This window comes from Typopeltis vanoorti, chromosome 14, assembly GCF_054136105.1.
Source record: "Typopeltis vanoorti isolate ZY-2024b chromosome 14, IOZ_Tvanoo_1.0, whole genome shotgun sequence".
Classification (NCBI taxonomy): Eukaryota; Metazoa; Arthropoda; class Arachnida; order Uropygi; family Thelyphonidae; genus Typopeltis; species Typopeltis vanoorti.
In genome coordinates this window covers 14,286,497-14,310,852 of record NC_143562.1, presented here as the reverse complement: position 1 = coordinate 14,310,852, position 24,356 = coordinate 14,286,497, and the positions used below count along the sequence as shown (strand labels likewise).

Below are 24,356 nucleotides of genomic sequence, written 5' to 3'. Positions count from 1 at the left end.
AACAACGACGCAATGTCATCACTGTCAAACGTTTGGCCACTCACAACGCTGCTGCAAAGCAGATTACCGATGTGTTAAATGCAGTGGCAAACACGCAACCAATGAATGCCCAAAACCCGCACACAACCAGCAAAGTGGGCAAATTGCGGAGGTCCATGCCCCCCGCAAACTATAGGGGTTGCATAGCATTTCCTCTAAACCAAAAGACTCAACTACAAACCAATACAAGAACGCACATCCTCCCATCAAACCACAATCTCCACAACGGACAGAAGGACGTATGATGAAGTTATAAGACCAACCTACCTAAAAGACCCAAAACCAAAATAGTGACACCAAGAAACCTATCCTACAGAATATAACAAGCCACATAGGAGAAATGCTTCCTGAACTCCGGAAAACCAACTGAACTTAAGAAGCTAAGGATATCATTTAGGACACACACAATCAATGCTTGTTGAAATCCTTAATGAATAAGACTAATAGAAAACATAAATCATTAGAGATTGTCAGCTGGAACACAAATGTACTATCCAACAAAATGCAGGAACTACAGCAGTTTGCAACATAAATCCAAGCATATATCATCCTTATAAATGAATCACACCTTCGTCCAAGTGACAAGGTCAGAATCAACAATTATAGCACTTAACCATGCACACACATACAGAAGGTATGCAAGAGGAGGAGGCACGACCATCTTTGTCAATAGAAACATAAAGCATAACAATAGCCAAACCCCAAACAGAACATGTGGAAAACACAAACAGTATCACGATATTCGCAGCTTACGACACCCCAAATAAAAATCTCCTAGATCTAGATCTGGATGAAATACTAAACGCAGTTAAAGCAGTAATCGTAGCTGACGACTTTAATGCCAAACATTCCACACGGAAAAGCAGAAACTCAAATATCAACGGCAGAGTACTGAATTCATATACCACTACAAGAAAAATGAGAGTAATAGGATCCACAGAACCCACACACTATGGAGCAACCGGCCGTCCGGTTATACTTCATATAGCAAATACTAAAAAACATTACGCACAGCTATCAAATACAAGCAGTTAACGACTTAAGTTCTGATCACAACCCCCATCTTTTTGTAACTAGGAACCATACAAGATTTAACTAAAAATACCTCCACCTTTATAAACTGGAAACAACTTCCCTCAGCCTTCCTTTAAAACCTGGGCGAGTACCACATATTATATCCACTGAAGATATAGAAAAAAGCAGTAAAACCTTTGAAAAGCAATTACTAACAGCAGTATCACAGGTAACCAATATAACAAAATGCACACCACCAAATAAACTCCCAGAGGACAAACGTCTTATTCGAGAGAAAAACAGGATAAGAAGAAAATATCACAGAACAACGGATCACTCAGATAAGCAGGTAGTTAACAGAGCAACCAACGAAGTTCAGTATGCCCTAAAGGATCATCGCAACCAACGAAGTTCAGTATGCCCTAAAGGATCATCGCAACCAACTTTGGAAAAACAAAATACACCAATTAAACACAGAGGATCAGTCATTGTGGAGAATGATGAGATCACTTCGTTCAAAACTTAACATGCTCCCCCAATGCAAGGTGAACATGGAGTCGCCTACAGTAATGAAGAAAAGACAGAATCATTTGCAGACAGCTTAGAAAGACAATGAAGCTCCAATTATGCATAATTGTGGTTCATAAGAAAAATCTACATGCAATTGCGTAAAATTACTCAAAATGCCTCATTCCGATCGAACAACAAATCCGTGTCACCAACAGAAATACATGAGATCATAAGAAAACTGAATAACAAAAAGGCTCCAGGTCCGGATGGTATAACGAACAAAGCACTCAAATTATTCCCCCGTGAAGGGGTTATACATTTGGTAACTATCACTAATGCCATCCTTCGGCTAAATTATTTTCCAGAGCGATGGAAGCTTGCGGATGTTTTCCTAATTCCAAAAGCTGGGAAAATACACAATTTTCTCAGAATTATAGACCGATCAGCCTTCTTTCGTGCGTAGGCAAGATAGCAGAACGCGCTATGCTCACACGGATTCAAGAGGCAACAGATATGAACCACGTCATACAACCCGAGCAATTCGACTTTATTATATTATATATTTGTTATATATACGGGAGTAAGCGAGGCCGTTTTTAGCCCTAACTAACTTTTGGAGACTGAGTGGGCAGTTAAATCTCCACTGATACCCAATCAGAGATAGCTGGCCCAAGGCTATCACTAATTAAGCGCCACGCAGTGAAGAGAGACGGCTTTATAAGTGCCGCCATTTCGTGGTCCCGAACCCTAACACGATATATTTAATGTCTGAAATAGTGTGGGTTCTACGGTCGATTTTCTTCAGTTGACGGGAAGAAACACCCAAGTTTCTGGGAGAAAAAACCCACTTACCCCTGCCACAGATCGACTAACTCGGGAACCGGTCGAAAAAAGGCTTAGGAAAATTTTTTCTAGTCGACGACTAGACTCGAAACCAAGTCTTCCTTCGTGCGGCCAAGCGTCGTGGTATGCAAACGCCACATCCACTGAGCTACACAGGCTATTACTGAATGGGAAAAATGTCAGCAATGCATGGGAAAGTGCTTAAATGAGGCGGTATCTAAATGTATCACTAGTGTTCGAAGAATAAATAGGTAGGGAGCGAAATGGATGTGCAATTTTATTAAGCAAGAGATTCACAAGAAGAAGATGATGATGTGGAAAGAATATCATGAGAATAAGAGTGAGAGGAGTTATGAAATATATAAAGCTCAAGCCAGAAAAGTAACGAGTATTTTGAGGAAAGCTAAACAGGAGTATGAAAAGAAATTGGCCGTGCAAGCTAAAGGCAATCCAAAAGAATTTTATCGTTATGCCCCAAGCAAAAGAAAGAATGAACGTGGAAGAATAACTTTATCGAATGTAAATAGTTCTCGAGTGCCGGAAGCTAAGGAGATTGTTCAGTTAATGAGCGCTCACTTTGCTAAGATATATCAACCAGGTGTATGTAACATGGTGCACAGTGCTACTGCTACATTGGATGAAAATTGAAGATTCATGAAAATGTCGAAGATATGTTGCATAACCTGGATAAGAATTTGTCTATAGGGACAGACGGATTATCAGTCCGTTTGTTAAAGGAATTTCAACCGAATTGGCTACGCCTTTCACATGTTTGTATAACTTAAGTCTTAGCTCAGGAATGATACCACAGGAATGGAAGGAATGTATGATAGTTCCATTGCCCAAGGCTAATGCAAAAACTGGTGTGTCTAACTATCGATCTATCAGTATCTCTGGTGTGGTAGTGAAGATTTTATAGAAGTTGGTAAGAACTCGCATACAAAACTGGGTAGGCAAACATGCTATACTCTTCAAGAAACAGCATTGGTTTACTAAAGGAAGGTCATGTTTTAGCAATTTTCTCATATTTTATAACAATGTTACGGCTGAGTTGGATAAAGGAAATGGATACACTATGATAATGTTAGATTTTTCTAAAGCATTTGATACCACACGAAAGGCTGTTGCATAAAGTGGAGAATATGGGATTGCAAAATAAACCCTTGACTTGGATAAGCGGATGGTTGACAGATAGATATCGATATCAGAGAGGGTATACAGTAGGTGTGAATCTGCCAGATTTAAGGTGTCCAGTGGTGTACCTCAGGGTTCAGTCCTTGGGCTATTATTATTCAATGTATTCATTAATGGCATCAGGCAGGATCTAACATCAGATGTGAAATTGTTTGCCGGCGATGCGAAGATAGGCAGGGCAATCAGGGATGGCACTGATATTCAGCAATTACAAAATGATTTGAATAGACTGGAAATTTGGGAAACGAAAATAGTTATCAGTTTAAGGTTAGTAAGTATAAAGTTATGTACTTTGGTGTGATCAGAGTTCCAGCAGCATATTATATTAGCGGGGTTATGCGGGGTTATGCTACAAGAAACTGAAGAGATCATGGATCGTGGTGTATTCGTGGGTAGGAATTTGAAGTTCAACGGTCACGTAACAAAAGTTGCAAATACAACTCAGAGGATAATTGCGATGTTGAAGCGAACCTTGACATGTAAGGATGAGGAATCATTTTGCCTCTTTATAAGGCTTTGATAAGACCACATCTGGATTATTTTGCAGAGATTTGATCTCCTGGGTTTCAAGGGAGATAAAGTGGTTGTGGAAAAGTGCAAAGAAGAATTACAAAGATTATATCTGGATTCTGGCAATTAGATAATGAGGACAGATTGCGAGTATTTGGATTGCGGACTCTGGTTAACAGGAGAAAGAGGTGTGATGTGATAGACGTCTATAAACTTTTGAATGGGTGTTATAGGATATGTGCTGATGGAAATTTTCGTTATATGGAAGTTTGGGTGATTTATAGCCTCTCTCAATGAGTCCTTTTCTGACTGGAGGTCTAAAATAATAATAATAATAATAATAAGTTAATGCCTTTTATTCCTTTATAGGGAATAGGCTAGGCCTTTTAACGCTATCTAGGTTTCGGAGAATGAGCGGACAGTTCAGTCTTCATCTGCAGCTAATCCGAGATAGCTGGCCCACGACTATCACTAATTACAAGCTGCAACCACAGGCAAATAAGTGCTGCCACCTCTTGTTACCTAACTCTAACAGGATGTGTTACTGTCTGAAATAATGTGGGTTCTTTGAGCGATTTTCTTGAAATTATGAGAGAAAAAACCAGCTTTCCCATGCCGGAGATAGACTAACTCGGGAACCAGTCAAGAATGGGGGAATCATATTATAGTCAGTTTGGACACAGGTGTGGTGATTAACAGTATATGGTTCACTTTCTGATCATTTTTTATTTTTCTCTCAGTACCAAGTTACTTGGACTGAAGTTTTAGTAATAGTTTTGTTCAAGGTTGGTATAATGTTGTAGGAGATGAATAATTTGTATGAGTAATGCCACTGTCCCATAGATGGAATTGTATCTGATGGCAGGCTGCTAATCATAATAAAACCGTGCAGAATTTGTCATTATTTATTGCAAACCAATTAGCAATTATTTTGACTACTTTATGTTCTATAGAGTAGTCAAAATAATTGCTAATTGGTGATGATGATCAGCGTATTTTCCATCCACTACAGGGTGAAGGCCTCTCCCATTGCGGCAGGGTTGGGTATACTTCTCCATTGGTGACCCAGTCCATCTTGGGGAGGAGTGTTTATTCACTTGTATGAATTAATGTATGAAGGTGGAAGACAATCCCATGCATCCATGCCTAGGTGGGATACAAACCTGCAGCCTCTTGGCTGGAGAGCAGATACGCAAACCACTTGGCCAACCAGGCTGGCAAATCATAGTATAATATGTTCTAAAATATCCTTCTCTATCTATCTATCTATCTATCATTACCAGATAGATTTGTCAGTCAACATCACTACATATTATAGTAATCTCCTGTTGATCTGACCCTTCAATTATCAGAACAGCAACTTCTGATATAACCTCAAAGGATACAACTTCGAACATGTTGTTAGAGTGTTTTTGAATTACAACCAAAGCAACAAGGCTGTTAATCCAGCTTATTATGTTCCTTAATTGCATGTATTCTTCTAGCTGGTCTTCGAGATGAAAAACCGTACTTTTCTGGAGGGAATAAACCTTGCCTCGTCGATTTTTTCCTGAGAAGAAGGCATGAATACATTCTAAACGGACAAATTTTCATTCAACAACATTCCTTGCAGATTGAGTGTTCAACTATAAATTAAAGATCCCAAGAAATTGTATGCTTGGTTTAATCTTTTATCCAAGTGTATGCAAACAAAGTTTATGAGTTGCCCCAGTCCTGAAGTATTTTCAGGACTGGGGCAACTCGGATATAGAAGCTAATAACTTCACATCACTTGCTTTAGTATCCCATAATGGAAAGCACATATCCTTACAGACATGTATAATGCTATGCATTATGAAAAGGGTCACTATCCAGACCAGTTTCGACCTTTATTGAGGTCTGATCAGTGTGAGCCAGACCTAGAGGTGATACTGAGGTGGAAAAACTTCCAACTATCTCTAATCCAGAGTATTGAATTGATAATAAGGTGTAATACCTTGTGGCTATTCATATATGAAAATATACTTCTGCATTACTTCAACCTTAGTATCCTCTCTGGGTCTGGCTCCCACTGATAAAGCCTCAATAAAGATCGAAACCGGTCTGGGTAGTGACCCTTCCCATAATGCATGGCAATGTCTGTAAGGATATGTGCTTTGCATTATGGAATCCTAAGGCAAGTGATGAGAAGCCTTTAACTTCTACATGTATATACAAGTTTTCCCAGTTCTGAAAATACTTAAGGTGTAAATTTTGTTTGCTTACACTTGGATAAAGGATTAAACCAAGTGTATAATTTCTTGGTTTCCTTAATTTATACTATAACCAAGTGGAAAAACTTCCAATAATTATGAGTGTTCAACTGTATTACAAGTTGTGCATGTGAAAAACAAAACAAAAAATATGCTTCACCATGATAATGCTTGGTGCATGCTATCATGCCAGTGCTGTAAGTTTTCTCCCAGAATGCTAGTACAAAAGTTCCATACATGATATGTTTTTCTAGAGACTCCTTTATAATCCAAAACTTTAAGATTATTCAGAAAGGAATGTTATTTAAAACCATCAATTATATTTACAGAAAATGTGAAAAGATGTCTGAATACTATCCTAAAATATAATTTCTCACATCAGGAAGGAGAAAGGTTAATGGAAGTGTAGTTACATGGTGCTCTACCAGAAGTCAGTTGACATGCAAGGATCCTTGTTACTTGAAGGGTCATTCTTTTGAAGGTTGGATAAATGGTAGATTACTATTCTAGTAATGATTCTACATAAGTAGCTCAGATCAAAATTTTTCAGTTTATCATCATCAAATTCATGTACCCACAAAGAGGGCAGGATACCATGATAGTATTATGTGATTACGTTTATATTATTATTAATCCCCTATGAACAATTTTCCTTCAAATTAAACTACAATTTTTCAGGCTCTCAGTTTCTCAAATGGTATAATTTGAGAAACTAATTCTCAGATGTCATGTTATGGGCTGTTGCTTGAGTGGCTGACGGTTCAAATCATACTGTAGCATTAATGTTTGTGATTAATCAGGTGTAAGATGATTTTCATCATCCAGTATTAGACTACCTACTCCACTTATTGGAGTCATGAATCAACATTTCTGAAAATGTTGTTACCATATTACCCTTTAAAGGTCCCTAAAGTGTCCTAGATTAACTAGTAGTAAAGTGCTTCTGCTTTAAAACAATCTAATTTTTGATGAACATTAAAAAATCTCACATCTTTCCCTTCAATACATTTCCTCTAATAATTGGATTTGAAATTTTAATATGAATGAAATGTACCTACTGAAATCAGCAGTTAAATTATAAAACAATAATAATTTTTGATGAAATATTTTTTTATCTCTTCACTTTCTTTTTTTTGTACATTAAATCATGGAAAATTTCATATAAAAAACGTTGAACTATGCATTAAATTCTTGGAACTGTATATGTAAATTAACAGCAAACAAAAATAAAACAGGACCTATATTATCAACTATTAAAAACAGAAAGCACTTCTACAGGAAACTTAGCAGAAACAATAGATATTATGATAAAGAAGTTCATTCCTGATGATCTGGAGTTGTGGCAAAGGTACTAGAGAGATTGGTGAGAAGCAGGGGTGCGCCGCCCATATTACTAGTTGTGGTGGTGTTGGAAGTGGGCGGTAGATGGCGTTGATGGAGATGATTCGTAGTAGAGGTTAGGTGTAGAGAGAATTGTAGATATCCTCCCACGATGAGTCTTCGGACTCCTTGGAGGTATCAGGAATAATAATAATAATAATAATAATAATATGTGCAATGTGTGCGATGCACACAGGCGCCAGGATACAAAGGCGCCAAAGATTTGGTATGATATTTTGGAGAGGAGTGGGATTTTGATGTGAACAGACGTATTATTTTAGACTGTGCCTGATTAGTTTCTTTACAAGGTTTTTCACGAAACGCGCATTGCACTGGCACAGACACGGTTTGTTTGCTACTGTCTCCCCCTATTCATGAAACATGCAAGAGGTCTAATGGCCGGCACGCCCCACCCGCAATGAGGACCAGTGGTGGATTTATGGTTTTATTTAGGGAGGTAGAATATCAATCTCTGGCCAAGTGATTTCGTGACACTCCTTTTGCCTATTAGGACAGCTAGTTGCATTTTATTGCTGGTAGACACCTAAGAGTGTCTACGGGATTTGCTAGTGAACCCTCAAAAGTCCACAGGATTATCTTTAACCTGCTCAGGACACCTGAGCAATCTATACTCTTTCTCCAGCTGTGTCTTAACACATTTCTAAATGGAAAACTTCTGAATGAGGCCAAATTCGAGGAAGTATGCATGGATTTTTTCAGACTAGGAAAGCTGCTGCCAGGAAAAGTCAAGCTCTTTGACACATTCCACCCCACAGCAGTCACAGAGGACAATATGGATGACATTGGTGAAGGGCCCATAACTCTGACGCAATCAGATATTGCACACTTCCCAAGTATGGAAGATGCTACATCCCAAGACAGCAGTCATCATACCTTGAAAACATACGGAGTTCAAAATGGTCAAAAAGAAGATGAAACTCTCCACGAATGCGGAACAACCCAAAACAACAGGACAGGGATAGAAGCACTCAATGGTCCTAAAGGAAAGGTACCACAGTCATATTAAGGGTAAGGAAAAATGGATCCCTGTCTCGTCAGCCCTCAGAGAACAAAACATCTCATTCTCATGGGCCAAAAACTCAGATGAGGGAGTTAAAATACAACCCACTACTGTCTCGGATTACAGATGACCAGCTTTATTGACAAAGCTAACGTCTCATATCACACCTTCACTTTACCCAGCGAAGAGAAGCTGAAGGTAGTTCTATGTGGGATAGCTGAAGGTATCACTCCTGAAGATGTGAGCACTGATCTCTCTAGACAGGGCCTATCCCCAGTAAAAGTAAGCAGGATGCTCAGATCTGATAAAAGACCAATGCCTTTGGTGCTGGTGGAAATAAGCAACACACAATAGCAGATCTATGAACAAAAGCAGATCTATGTAGTATGCGGACTCAAGATTTCAACTGAGCCTCTTAGGAAAAGAGCATCTGCAGGTCAGTGTCTTAGATGCCAAAGGTTTGGAGATGCCCAAAAATTATGCAAGGCAGTCTTCAGGTGCTTGAAGTGCGGTGAGAGACACCAGCCAACCACATGAACCAAATCACGCACAACTCCAGCATTCTGTGCAAACTGCAGAGGACCTTACCCCTTCAACTACAAGGGATGCCTTTCTAATCCAAAAAATCAAGGATCAATAAAAGTCAATCTTGCTCCTCCACATAACAACGTTTTAAGCAACCAAACAAATGGTCCGAAACACTTCGCCTTCAACCTCACAGGAAGGAACAACCATGACCAAATCATATGCTGAGGCTGCAAGAACCAAGCCTCCTACTTCTCTCACTCTACAAAGCTCCAACATCACATCCGTTTTAAGCATACTCACTTGTCAGTATGCTGCAGGAATTCAGCAAGACATGCCCCTCAACATCTTCCAGAAAGACATTCCTGCAAGGCACTCAAAACACTATAACAGCCATCTGTCACGACTAATAATTTCAAACCAAAAGCTCTTAAGATAATCGCATGGAATGCAAATGGATTGATGAACAAAGCTTTGGAACTTCAATAATTTGCAACTCGTCTCAGTACTGATATAATCTTGATTGGTGAAACACACCCAAGACCAGCTGCTAACCCCAAAATCCGTGGATACACTATGTACAGAAACGACAGAATTGGCACAAGAGGTGGAGGCACAACAATATATATTAAGAGTTATTTGAATCATAATACAATAGACAAGTCCTATACAGTAAATCTGGAGGTCACCGGTGTGGAGGTACATACCTGCAATGCTGGGAGTCTCAAAATCTATGCTACTTATAACCCTACAAGCATTCTCTGCTGACAACAGATCTGGACTCCATACTTGGTCCAAATGACTCCATAATAATAGCAGGAGATCTCAACTCACAACATGCAGCTTGGTACAGCTCATCAACTAGCACCAACGGTCACACACATTTCAACTTTGCAATACTCAACTCTGTTGTAGTGGCCGGCCCTACCGAGCCCACCCACTTCAGCCCTTCAGGTAGCTTGGATGTACTAGACATTGCCATCTTATATTGGCCGATAGTACAGCTCAACAAGCGCACTGGCTGGTAGAAATCATTATTAAAGGTTTTAACTGGAAACTAAATACAGCTGTCATCTTCTTAGACGCAGAGAAGGCGTTTGACAAAGTATGGCATGAAGGCCTTCTCTACAAACTGATAAAATTTAACTTGTCAGTCAAGTTAATAAAAATAATACATTCTTACCTTAAAGACATATATATGCAGGTCAGGCTCGGTGAAACGGTTTTGACCAGACGCAGGATCTCGGCAAGCACTCCTCAGGTTCTCTTCTGGCACATCTCCTGTTCTCAATCTATGTTGCAGATATCCCTCTGAACGCAAGGACAACATTCACTGCATTATATGCAGATGATACTGCAGTGATGGCAAGATCACCGAGCCGAAAACTGGCAACGAAAAGACTCCACCAGCATACACATTTTAGAAAAGTGGATGGCAGACTGGAGGATCCAAGTTAACCCCCAGAAAAGTTCAGCTATATTGTTTACTAGAAAGAAAATCCATACCATGGAGGATATTTATTTATTGGGAGTAAAGATTCCAAGGCAGACTGAAGTTAAATATCTTGGAGTGATTCTGGATATTAAACTCCTATTCAGCAACATATTAGTTACATTACCTCGAAGACATCCAACGTCTTAGCACAGCTCTTCCCTATGATCAACAGAAAAAGTAAACTGGACACGCAAACAAAATTAACAATTTACAAGATGGTAATTCGACGGTCATCAGTTACGCATCCCCAGCGTGGAGCGACACTGCGAATTCGAACATTCTAAAACTTCAGAGATTACAGAATAAGCCTGAGGATAATTCTGGATGCCCTTTGGTTTATAAGAAAGTTATAAGTTATAAGTAGCAGAGAAATTCTTTACCGAGACAAGTAATCATCCAAACCAGTTAATCAAGGAAGCCTCGGAATATAATGAAGCAGAAAATTTCAAATATAAAAGACCAAAGTTTATCTTAAGTTCACCTGAACACAATTAACTTCTCTGCTCTCAATGGGCGAGCATATAGCTCACAAACAATCCATTCAAAGTTCTTTCATTACAAGACAAAGGGGATTATGAAAAGCAATTTTGCTTCACCCATCTAGCCAGAAATGTTAATATGATATTTTAAATCAAGTGAATTTTGTCAGCAAAATACTGCAGTCTTAATCTATGAATCTCCAACTAACTTTAGATGCATTGAATGATCTAAATCAATTTTTAAATGATTATAGGTCTGATGAAACTTTCAAAGAAATTCTAGAAAACTAAAATTAGTTGCAGCAAAATTTGATGCAGAATCTGTATTTTGTAGTACTAGACCACTAAAGCGACGTAAAAAGACAACACAATTTGACATGAAAATGAAAATATAGTAGATCCTGAAATTTCATTTAAAGTAATTTTTTTTTCTCTGCATAATAGATCAAACATTACAATCTTTGCAGGAAAGATTTACTTTATTAAAAGAACATATGAATTCATTTCAGTTTTTGTATTTGTTAAGTACTTCACAAAATAAAGAATATTTATGATCTTGTTGTAAAAGGTTAAGACAAAAATTAACACATGAGAATAATTCAGACATTGACGCAGACGATTTATGCTAAGAAATTTTACTGTCAACCATTTACTAAAATGATGAATTTTTAGTGATGAATTCACCACAGGTTTCGTTATATAAAAATGTCATCCATTTATTTCTAATTTTAAAAACGATATATATCAGATAATTCAGTATATTTATTCAAACAACTTAATCACAGTTTATCCAAACTTTACAATTGCTCTTCGGATTCTTTTGTCATTACAGTACCTGTAGCATCTGCGGAAAACGGTCCTTTTCTAAACTTAAAATTATTAAAAACCACTTGCGCTCCAGAATGGTACAAGACAGACTTTCAAATTTTGTCAATAGAGTCAGATATTTAGGATCAACTTGATATACATATTATTCAAGAATTTTCATTAATGAAAAGTAGAAAAGTTCAATTCACTAAGTGATTTTTCTTTCTGTTTAAATATTTATTTAACTATTTCTTTACCCAATAATGTTTAATATAGTTGTAAGTTACTATTATTTATTTATTTTATTATTTATTTACTTTATTTTTTTCCAAATTATTTTTGTTGTGTTTGTACCCTTCTAGTATGTTTATTGTTTTTTTATACAATTTTTTGTGATTTCTACTTTTAGTTCAATAAACTTATAATTAATATATTTTTTATTTCATTTTTACTCACTGATACGTTTTTATAAAGTGATTTTTTATTGGGGGAGGGGGTATAGGGGCGCTAAATAAAGTTTTGCATACAGCCACCGGACACTACTGGCGCCCCCCCTGGTGAGAAGTAGGATACAGAAATGGGTTGATAACAGCAGTTTCCTGTTGTTGTTAGCATGGGTTTGTTAAAGGAAAATCGAGTTTTATCCTGTTGTCATCAGCATGGGTTAGTTAAAGGAAAATCAAGTTTTATCCTGTTGTTATCAGCATGGTTTGGTTAAAGGAAAATCAAGTTTTACCAACTTACTTATGTACTATAACAAGGTGACAAATACCTTGGACAGGGGAGATGCATATACAGTGGTGTACTTGTATTTTGCAAAAGCATTTGATAGACTGCCACATGACAAGCTATTAAATAAATTGAAACACATGAGATTGGATAACAGACTTCTGAGTTGAAATAGTAGCTGGCTGTCAGATAGGTATCAGAAAGTTGCATGTGGGATGCAGCATCCCAAAAGAGGAAGGTCACTAGTGGTGTCCCACAAGGGTTAGTTTTGGGACCATTGTTGTTCAGTTTGCATGTTAATGATATTGGGATGGGTTTAACTAGTGATATGCAGCTGTTTGCAGATGATGCAAAGCTGGGGAGATCAATGCAGAGTCAAGCAGATGTTATGGCCTTACAAGAGTACTTGAATAGATTGCATGAATGGGCTTAAGGTAAATGGAACTGTCAGTTCAGTGTTGCAAAGTATAAGGTTTTGATATTTGGTAAGCAACGATGGGATGCAAAGTATACACTTGGCAGGGAAACGTTAAAGGAAGTAGAGGAGATACAGGATCTAGGGGTGATGGTGGACAAGGGTCTGAAATTCAGGGGCCACATTGCACAAGTTCTGAAGATGTCACATCAGATAATAGAAATGATGCAGAGGACCCTGACATGCAGAAATAGAGGGGTCTGTGCACAATAATCCATATGAGGCCTTGATCAGGCCTCATATGGATTATTATGCACAGATTTGGTTACTGGGTTTTCATGGTGACGATGGTATGTTGGAAAGGGTCCAGTGAAGATTCACAATGATAGTCAATGGTCTTTGGAATGTAGAGTATGAGGACAGATTGAAAGAATGTAAGTTGCAAAGCCTCGTGAATAGGAGGAGGATGGGGGGATATGATTGAAATATATGTTAGTCAGGGGTTGTTATCAGATTGACATGGAAGAGATATTTCATAGAATTGGAGATGGGGAAGATAGAACAAGAGGCCATCACTGGAAACTGTATAAAGAGGATGTGAGCAGAGGAGTGAGGAGAGGGTTCTTTGCACGGAAAGTGGTTGGTGAGCGGAATGTATTGCCTGAGTGTGTTGTGAATGTAGACACATTGAATCAATTTAAGGCATGGTTGGATGAGCATTGGGTGCAATAGTGTGTATCTCCCATGATGAGTCTCTGAACTCCAGGGAGGTCAGAATAACATGCATTATTCTTATCAACTGGCATATCAATAAGAGTATTGAGGGTGCATGCTTGTTGAAGGCTTTTGGATCCTATGTACAGTGGAAGATAACTCAGTTATTTTACGAAAGCAACAAGCCTAATGCTTTTTTTCCCATTTTCCAAAAAAAATAAATATAAATGTAAGCTGATATTTAAGTTGCAGCATATGGGTTTAGATGTCAGGTTACTGAACTGGATTCATGATTGCTATCTGATAAATATCAGAGAGTTGTGTATGGGAGGTCCCACAGGGCTCAGAACTGGGACCTGTATGTTTAACCTTTATATCGATGACATTGTCATCGATATAAAGGTTAAACATGATGAATGTCAGTGGAATTCAGGGGGATGCTAACACATCTGCACTGTTATTAGTAATACTGCAGATGTGTTAGCTCTGCAAGAGGATTTGAATAAACTAGACAGATTGGCAAATGAATGGGGATAATGATTTAATGCAGCAAAATGACTTGAAGTTTAAGATACATTGATGGGAGGCTGCATACTCTGTTGGAGGAACTGTACTGGAGGAAGTAAGGGAGGCAAGGGATCTGGGGGGTGATGATTGATAGAAACATGAAATTCAGGGAACTTATTGCAAAAGTGGTGAAGGTAACCAAGAGGATTGCTACAATATACTGACGACACGCTGACCTGCAGAGATAAAAGAGCTGTCATTCCGTTGTATAAAGTCCTGGGCAGACCACACTTGGACTATTGTTCTCAAATTTGGCTCCCAGGATTTGAAGGGAATAAATTGACTGTGGAAAGGGTTTAGAGGCAGATAACAAAAATGGTATCAAGACTTCATAACTAACAATGTTAGTTATGAAGACAGGCTGAGGGAATGTGTACTGCAAAGTTCAGTAGACAGAAGGAGAGGTGATATGCTATACACTTTTAAACTGTTGAGAGGTAGTTATAGGGTTGACACTGGGGAGAAGGAGTGATCAAGGAGCTATCCCTGGAAGTTACAAAAGGAAGCTATGAGCAAGAGGGTGAGGAGTGGTTTCTTTGCATGGAGGGTGGTTGAAATGTGTTGCTGATAGTGGTGAGAGCATGAATGATGAATGAGTTCAAGCAGTGGTATGATAAACTTTGTGTTTTCTAGGATATGCCTTGCACGTAGAGTCTTTTGACCTCATGGAGGCTTGAATCATAATAAACAACAACAATAATAATAAAAATAAAATAAATAAAAATAACACTGAATATGATTTTACTAAATATAAATGCCCCACTGGAATCCTGATTCCCCTCCCCTCCCCCATCATATAGCATGCCCCATAAGCTTAGAATTAGTAATATAACTCACACATCCATTTAACTAAGGCCCAATAGGCTTTTACAATCTTCCATGTACAATTATCTTAAAAAATGTCAGATGATTTGATGGTGAACATGTATAATTTCCAATAAAATCCAGGTGATTGCATTAATGTGTGTTCTGAGATGAGATGTTTGAGAAAATAACATTAAAAAATAAACCCTTAACAGAGAATTTCATTTTAATATCTACTGATCATTAATATTGCCTACCACAAAGTATAGAAAGAAAAAGTTACAAATCTGAATGAATTCTTGTATAATGGGCAGTTACCAGCCTACCTGTCGTCAGTAACTAACTTATGTGAAATAATTTGTAAAACTTTTTTGGAAGATTGATGTTAGTTAATGACAACAGTGGGCTGGTAACTGATGCAAAGGATATAGTTTAATTATTCAATGAGCAGTTTAGCATGGTATTTCATCCTCACAAAGGTGACGTCGTGAGCAGCTGGAGTGCAGACGTTATGGTGGAGGAGGGACGTATGATGAATGTCAGGTCTGTGAGCAGGAGATATGAAGAATTAAGTAAACTTGATGTTAATAAGACAGCAGGACTTAACAATCTTTAACCTTAATTCTTGAAGGATGCTCAAAGGGAATTAACAGAACCTTTGGCACATCTGTTTAACATGAGTCTTGCAACAGGACGAGACCCAGAAAATGAGAAAAATTGTTCCCTTCACAAAAAGGGGGAGGAGGATATGACTGAGTCTACAAATTATAGTCCAGTCTGTATGTCTTCCCTAACTCCTAATTGTTTAAGGAGTTAGGGAAGTTTATGAGCAGAATATTTAGAATTGAAGAAATAGAAGTATTCTCATTGATGATCAGCATGAGTTTGTCGGGGAGAGGTCGCATTTTAGTAATCCGTTTATGTACTGCAAGGACAAATTCACTTGATAAGGGAGATGCACATGGAATGGTATACTTGGATTTTTCAAAAGCCTTTGGTAGATTGCTATGTGACAAGATGGTAACTAAATTGAAACATTTGGTACTGGATTTATTGTTTTTGATTTGATTTTTTTTTATGGTGCGAAGACATCAAAGGTCATACTGGACCAGGACACAAGTCACAGCAGTACATATGGTAATTGGTTAGTAGGACAATCACAAACATCCATTCCCTTGGTAGGATTTGAACCCACAGCCTCTTGGCCAGAAAGCAGATACTCTAATCATTTGGCCAACCAGGCTGGCATGGATCTGGATGAGAGAGTAATTTAGTGAATAAGTAATTTGCTGTCAGATAGGTATAAGCGGTTTGTATATGGGGAAGTAGTTTCATTCCTTCATTCAATTCTTCCTTACATGTCTGTTGTATTGTAAAGTAAGCAGAATAGCTCAGAAATCACTTAGTTGTAAAAACACATACTGTGAAGTAGGGATAAAGAAGTTGTTATCTGCTTATAACTGATATGATCGCATCTGAATTAGTGTGCACTGATTAGGTCACATGTGTTTCCTTGGGAATTGGGGAAATGGTGGAGGTGATCCAGGGATGTGTGATGAAAATAGTGACAGGTCTATGGAATGCTGCCTTTGAAGATAGAGTGAAGGTTTGTGGTACAAAGCTCAGTTGATAGGTGGATAAGAGGAAAAATGAAATCTCCTGTGCTAATAAAAGGAATAATACTCTGGCTCTTGATCTAACCTGAACACTGACAGACAACTTTGAGATCAAACATACATAAAAAAAAAAGATAGCAGTTCTTCAGAATTTGGAGTGAGGACTTCACAAAGATACTCAAAAACTATCAGCTATGAACCAGTGTTTGTGTTAGTTTCCTTAGCAGGCACTTCTGCTGAATGATGGAAAATATGACAACATGCACCATTTGGTTGGAAAAGATTTTGGTTTTAACCACCAAACAGGCCATGATGTGTATAGACATCAAGGTCACCATGGATGCAAGGTGCATATTAAAAGTGTAATACTGTTGAAAATACATTGAAATATATGGATACGAAGTGTATCCTTGCTAGAGGATTCCTTTCATATGTTCAATCTTGAATCTCCTCTTGTTGATCTGTGCTTAAGATTTCTTTCCCTCAAGCATTATTTATCTGCTGTCTTTACTGCTCCCCTACTTAAAATTATTATGATCTCTTTTGAATTTTTATCCTTGAACTTGATTTCCTGCAATACAACAATCATCTTTCTTGTGACTTTAATGTCCACAATTCCAAATGACTCCCTTTTATTCCAATTCCACTGACAAAGCTGGAGAAGAAGCAATGACCTAAAAAATTTTTGTTTACCAACCATAAATGAGAACCACCTCCTACACTCACCCAACACTCTGGATCTTTTTTAAATTAATTTTCTTCCAGAAATGCTGTTGAGATGACCCCACCTCTTGGTAATTAAGATTATAATCTCACAAAATTTTCATCTGTAATGGAATGACCTCCCTTCAACCATTTACAAACGTTTAGCACTGTAACAGTGTCAAGCAGAAAGATATCCAAGACCTTTACTCCTTTCCATTGTGAGACTATTGTATCAATTCTCCAGATCTAGATATTTATTGTGGCCATGTTTTAGAAATTATTAATGTAAGAATTCCCCAGTGTGGTCAAACTTCCCACTCAGTATTCCTGCCATGGTTTTCCAGTAAGTGCAGGGCAATTCAAGAGAAAACACCAGCATATCATAAGTGTTTCGATACAACTTCAGCTTCATTCACAGCCAGCTTACATTGAAGCTTGCAAAACTTGCATCACAATTATTAAAAGACCTAAGTCTGACTTTGAAAGGCTAAATGTAGAAACCTTTCTTCTTGTGCCAATGGCAGTTGTACCTAGAATTTTTCTGATGCCTTGCAAAAGCTGGTGCAAGTTCTGCCTATCTGTGCTTCCACCTTCCTCCCTCTCTCTCTCACTCACACTGACACAAAGGCAGATGGCAGTACTACAATGTTACTATAGACAAAACTAAAACTGATATCATTATTTTCATCTAACTCTTCCAATGACAAATCATCTTAAAATTTATCCAGAGCATTGCATCATATTCCTCCTGTGGCCTTCTGCCAGAATGACATCACAAAAATCTTGAACAGCCTAGTTATCAAAAAAGGCTTTTTGGTCCTAACTGTATCATGCATATCTGGTGCACAGTTGGCAAGACCTAAATAGTATAGGTCTTGTGGAATAGTATAGAGACAATAAAGGATATGTGCTCTGAACTAACACCTATCCTTTTCATCTTTATACTATAGCATCTACCTTACAGCATGGAAGAAAACCCATATGCAGCTAGTTGAAAGAAAAGGAGACACGACTCTGTCATCAAACTATCAACCTATTGCTCCAACCTCAATGCTGCCTAAAGTGGAGAAGGTCATCAACAGTCAACCAACTTCTTTGCCATCTGGAGAACTATCAACTAATCAGCGACCACCAATATGGATTTTCTCTATCATGATCCACAGAAGATCTTCACTTACATTATTGACTTTTGGACACATACTATGGAAAGGTTTGGAGAAATATGTGCTATTGCACTCGACATTTCCAAGACACTTGGGCTTCTTAGTAAACTATCATCTTATGATCAGCCTTCTACACTTGTAATTTGAATGCCAGTTTTCTCTCAGGTCATTCTCTGCATATTATGGTGGAGTGTGTTTCTCTCTTAAGAGTTTCCTATGAATGCAGCTGCTCTTCAAGGCTCTTTTATTTCACCCATATATACATAAATGATCTCTCTCTCTCTCTCTCTCTCTCTCTCTCCGACATCAAATCCATCACAGCTTTGCTGATGATAGCACTCTTCATTTCTCCAACTCATATGACAAACTCTGAAGTGCAAAAACATCTAAACCTTCAATGTCATCCACTCAGTGTAGATCATCATCTACAATCAGCCCAGATACTGTCTCACAAACAGTCAGTTTCTGCATTGTCTCTTCTACTGTTATTTCTAAGGGCACTCTTCAGTAGAACTGGTGTCAATCATGTCCTCCATTTTTTCCAAACCTCCAATAACACAAGCAAAATCCAACAATCCTTTTACAGTTGAAGTATTGACTCATTGAAGTCTGCTACTCCCATTCATCTTTCATTCCATCTTCCTCACTTCTGTGGAACTGCTTTCACTGTGAAATATCCCTGAAGACTACAACCTCCAGCTCATAAAAATGAACATCAGCAGATTATTTTTCTTTTGATCCCTACCCACACAGCATTGATTTGTTATAGACTCTGCAGATTCTCAATGTCCAAGGGTGATACATTTAAAAAGGAAAAGAAAAAAAAGTGTCTTATGCTGACCTGGTTGGCTGAGTTCAGCAGACTAAGGGTTTGAATCCTGCTGTGAGTATGAATGTTTTCAGGTGTCTTTAGATTGGAGATGAATTGCATTGCCCAGTGTGAGACCACTGCCCTACTTACTGAAGGCCTGAAGTGGCTTGAAAAAGTTTCATGTTTGATCTGCAGAGTAAGGTATCTGGACTACATGAAACAAAAAAACAAATGCAAAAATATATAACATTGATAAAAATACAAATAAAATCCTTAGCCCACCCTTCCATGGGTAGGATGAGCCACATAAAAATATAAATAATAAAAAAACAATAATGTCTATTAATTAATGTGTTCTCTGCCTATTATAAATGTTTTGGAAAATGAAAAACCAGAATTTCTGTAGGGGGGGGGGGGGAGGTACCTTGCCATTTCTATACATATGACTAACTAACTCATCTTTGAAAGCTATTATTAAGGTTCCTCAAGTTATAAATGGAATTCAGATCTAGGTCTTTTCAACTGAAAGACCTAGATGTAGGTGTATTAATTAAACTCTGTGGCAATTGCAGTTGTCACAGAATGATAGATGTGAGTTGAGAAAGAGGCTCATGATTGCAAATGAATCAATGCTTAGGTTATGCAGAAGAAATGATATGAAGTTTGTGGACAAAGGACAAGAGAATGAACAAAAAATGGTGAACAGATAGTAGTGCAGGTAAAAAAGAAACAGTGCCGTGAGTTTGAAGTACTTTTTTTAAAATTAATTATTGAAAGAAAAATTAACTTAGAAACATAATGAAAAAAAAAAAGCGGTATTTCAAACTTTTTTCTTTTGTTACATTAAAATCGATTTTTATGTCACTTAACTAGGTGTATTAATTAAACTTTAGGCGGGATATTTTCCTGAATCCTCCTTTCCGATTGGGAAGGAACTGAGTTCGTTTCTCGTCATGACGAGAGGGTTCTTTATATGGAGTTTTTAAAGTGAAGGCCAGTTAGCCGATCTCATAGAGACACAGCAGGCTTTTTTTCTTTCTCCCGGAAACGCGGGTTTTTCATCCCGCATACATGAACACACGCAATTTACATACAAAATTGATATTTGTGATGGACGGTAGGTGTAGTTGGATGATTAAGTAGAGATGAAGGCGAGTTGTTAGTGGAGTGATGTGCCTACTACTTGGAAGTGTCGCGTAATAATAATAATATGCTAACGATTTCTCACTGAATGCCTCATGAGCCTCCGCATCTCACTCGGTATTAACTATGTTCGTCGGCTTGAAACACCACGGTTGGAACCCCGTCTAAAACGGGAAAAACATTTATCAGTATTTCAACTGAAGATGAGCTGCAGGTATTATACGGAAGTGGAAGGTTTTTTTTTCTCCCTGAAACTCAACGCAAGGCAGACATTCCGGCTCTCAGAGGAACAACACAGCCAGTTTACAAACATGACACACTAGCCCAGTAACTTTAGTCGCTTCCGCGGTAATTTAAAATCACAAGATATCTATGATTGCTCCTAATAGCAAATATAATCAATAACTCCTAATGGTGAAATAAAATGAAAAAAAAAAATCGCCGATAAAATTAGCTAGGCCCTGAGTCTTATTTCGTGTGATTGTTGGGCAAAATTTGTGCAAGGCTTGTTCACATTGCCTCCTGACAACTCGTATTTCATCATTAGTATTATTAGCAACTGTTATCTAAGGGAGGTAACAATAAGAAGCAATCTAATCGCGATAATTTATCTTACATCTTTTATTTATGTTTAAATTATTTAAGCGATTATAAAAATTTTAGACTTGATAACGAGAAACCACACACAATGAATTAAGCAATCTACGTAGAACTCAGATTGCTCATCGTTAATTGAAAATCTTATAAACATTCCTCTCCTACTGTTTATTAAAATCTACGGAAGTATGCTTGTTAAAAAAATAATAACTATACGATCAGGTTCCCTTTATCAACATTTGGTGGCCCTAATAAGGGCCGTTTTTTAAGATGATATTTACGATTTCTTTTCAGTCTTCTTTGGGAGAAGTACGGCGTGAATGTTAGGAATAACTCCACCTTGTATAATGGTCACTGCAGCAAGCCATCTGTTTAACTCATCATCGTTACGAATAGCCAGTTGAAGGTGGCGGGGAATGATTCGTGTCTTTTTATTATCACGGGCTGCATTACCTGCCAATTCAAGAACTTCAGCAGTGAAGTATTCGAGAACAGCAGCAAGATACACAGGAGCACCTCCACTTACACGAGCAGAATAATTTCCCCTACGTAAAAGTCGATGGATACGACCCACGGGAAACTGAAGGCCAGCACGGGTAGAGCGAGACTTGCTCTTTTTTCTTGCTTGACCACGACAAGACATTATCTTAACTATTAGCAACAAGTATCACGAGCAAAAGCTGAACAAATAATGACAAAAAAACTGATACTGATAACTGATGTGGCATGATGGATATCAGTCCCAAGGACTCCAATCCCTTTGTCTCTATGAAATAGTCTTGCATTAAAGATTAGCGAGCACTTGGCTCACCCTATTTAGAGCTGTATGGAGGAACCTGAACCGATAAGGAGAGCTGTTTTCGGGCGCTTATGTTTCCACCTGTCGTGTTCGTCATAGTTAGAAGATTCTCGAATGAGTTGATTTGGATGAACAGCTGCTTTGGCAAAATAAGCAGCAGCACTGTTATGGAGGAACGTGGGAATATCTGGAATATCGGCATCACGGTGCAAGAGAGCATTTCTGACAAACCACGGAGCGTTAAAAATCATACGGAGGCACTTGTTTTGAATAACTTGTAGCTTGTTGATGTTGGTGGGGGAAGTGTGACCCCAGGCTGGAGATCCGTAAGTTAACGATGGTCTGATAATTGTTTTATAGATCCGTAGTTTGTTTTCAGTGCTAACTTGACTTCTTCTATTGAGGAGAGAATAGAGTTGTACAATTGCAGAGTTTGCCCTTTTGCATGCATAAACTATGTGGGAGTTAAAGTTTAAACGGTTATCAAGCTGAATGCCTAGATATTTGGTAGTAGATCTCCATGGGATGGCTGTGTTAAAAAGTTTAACTTCTCCAGAGTGAGATGCTTGTCTTCTTGTGAAGAGAATGGCAGTGCTTTTATCGGCATTTACAGATATTCTCCATTTTCTGAACCAGTCCTCCAATTTTCTTGCTGCAGTTTGTAATCGCTGAGTAGCTATATTAGGCCTAAGAGATCTGCTAAGAATTGCCATATCATCCGCATAACTAGCTATAGTGGTTAGTGATGTGCTAGGAACATCAGAAACAAAGATGTTAAAAAGCAGCGGTGAGAGCAGCGAGCCTTGAGGGACACCAGCAGTGATTTTTTTTCATTGAGGATCGAATTCCGCGCAACTTGACCTGGATTTTACGGTCCTGTAGAAAGGAGTTAATAATTTTGGTAAGGTAAAGAGGGATGTTGGCTGTAATTAATTTATAGATGAGACCTTTGTGCCACACCTTATCAAATGCTTTTGCAACATCTAAAAAGATAGCTCCTGTATGCTGTTTCCAGTTAAAGCCTGTAGTGATGAATTCAGTCAGTCTGTGAATTTGCTGTGTAGTGCTATGGCCGGTACGAAAACCAAATTGTTCTTTCGGAATTATGTTATTTTTATTCACCTCCTCATTAAGTCGGTTGAGAATGACTCTTTCTGCGATTTTTCCTAAGCATGATAAAAGACTGATAGGTCTATAGCTCTGTGTCATTTGAGGTGCCTTACCAGGCTTGAGAATAAGGAATATATCAGCTTGTTTCCATCTTGAGGGGAAATAATTTAATCTCAGAATTGCATTAATAATGGCTACTAGATGCATGACAGCTTTGTGTGGGAGGGCTTTAATTGTTTTGTTGGTAATTTCATCTGGACCAGGGGCTTTTTTGTTTTTAAGCTTCCTAATGATTGAATAGACCTCTTTAGGTGAGGCGGGACAGATATTATCACAGCTACAAGGTTTCCGAAGCGCAGAGCGTACACGACGGTGTATCCTCTCTATGAAGGTCAGATCAGCATGCGTATAATTAGGACGGCACTGAAGCTGGAGGGCATCAACGAAAGCTTCGGCTTTTTCATTATCTCTGTAAACAAGACCTCTTTCTCCGTGAATGGGCTGGATGTTAGAGCGATCTGTACGGAGAGCTTTAGTCAACTTCCACAGAGAATTATCTTCAGCTTTGAGAGAACAGAGTTTTCTTTCCCATTGCTGGTTTTTGTGATCTTTTAATGCGTAACGAACTTGGTTGGATGCTCTATTTAGTACTCGACGGTCTTGCGGAGATAGCGTGTTGTGATAGCGGCGTCTGAGTCTATTTTTGTTCCTGATCAGAACAAGGATTTCTTCAGGAAGTGAGTTGACTTGAGCTGGGGTGGAAATAGAACAAGCTGCGGATAAGCCAGCGCGTATTTTACATTCAAGATTGCTGACTGCCAGGTCAATTTCTTCACAGGTGGAGATAGTAGGTACTGAGTCTATGATAGTGTTCATTTTAGCCTTGAATTTTGCAAAATTAGTGTGAGATTGGTTGGGAATGAGCTCAGGCTCCCCCCCTAAACTTAAGAGTACTGGATTGTGATCTGAGCTGAGCTCGTCAACCACTTGAAGTTGAAATTGATGACAAATATTGTTAAAAATAGCAATATCCAAAACATCAGGTCTGCCGATCGCTCCATAATGTGTTGGCTCGATTGGGCCTGCAATAACAATATTTCTCTTCAAGGCAAAATTGTAGAGGATCATTCCGTTG

At 38.3% G+C, this 24,356-nt stretch overlaps 1 protein-coding gene across 1 annotated transcript; it reads right to left on the bottom strand.

The window, feature by feature from the left end:
- Positions 1-21,589: 21,589 nt before the first annotated feature.
- LOC150099241 (histone H2A type 3-like) lies at positions 21,590-21,955 on the bottom strand. The gene has a single exon (XM_090403389.1). It carries the CDS (start codon positions 21,953-21,955, stop codon positions 21,590-21,592), a length of 366 nt encoding a protein of 121 aa, XP_090259515.1.
- Positions 21,956-24,356: the final 2,401 nt, after the last annotated feature.

Coding starts and splice junctions, on each gene's coding strand:
- LOC150099241 (XM_090403389.1), bottom strand. CDS start 21,955: ATGTCTTGTCGTGGTCAAGCAAGAAAAAAGAGCAAGTCTCGCTCTACC.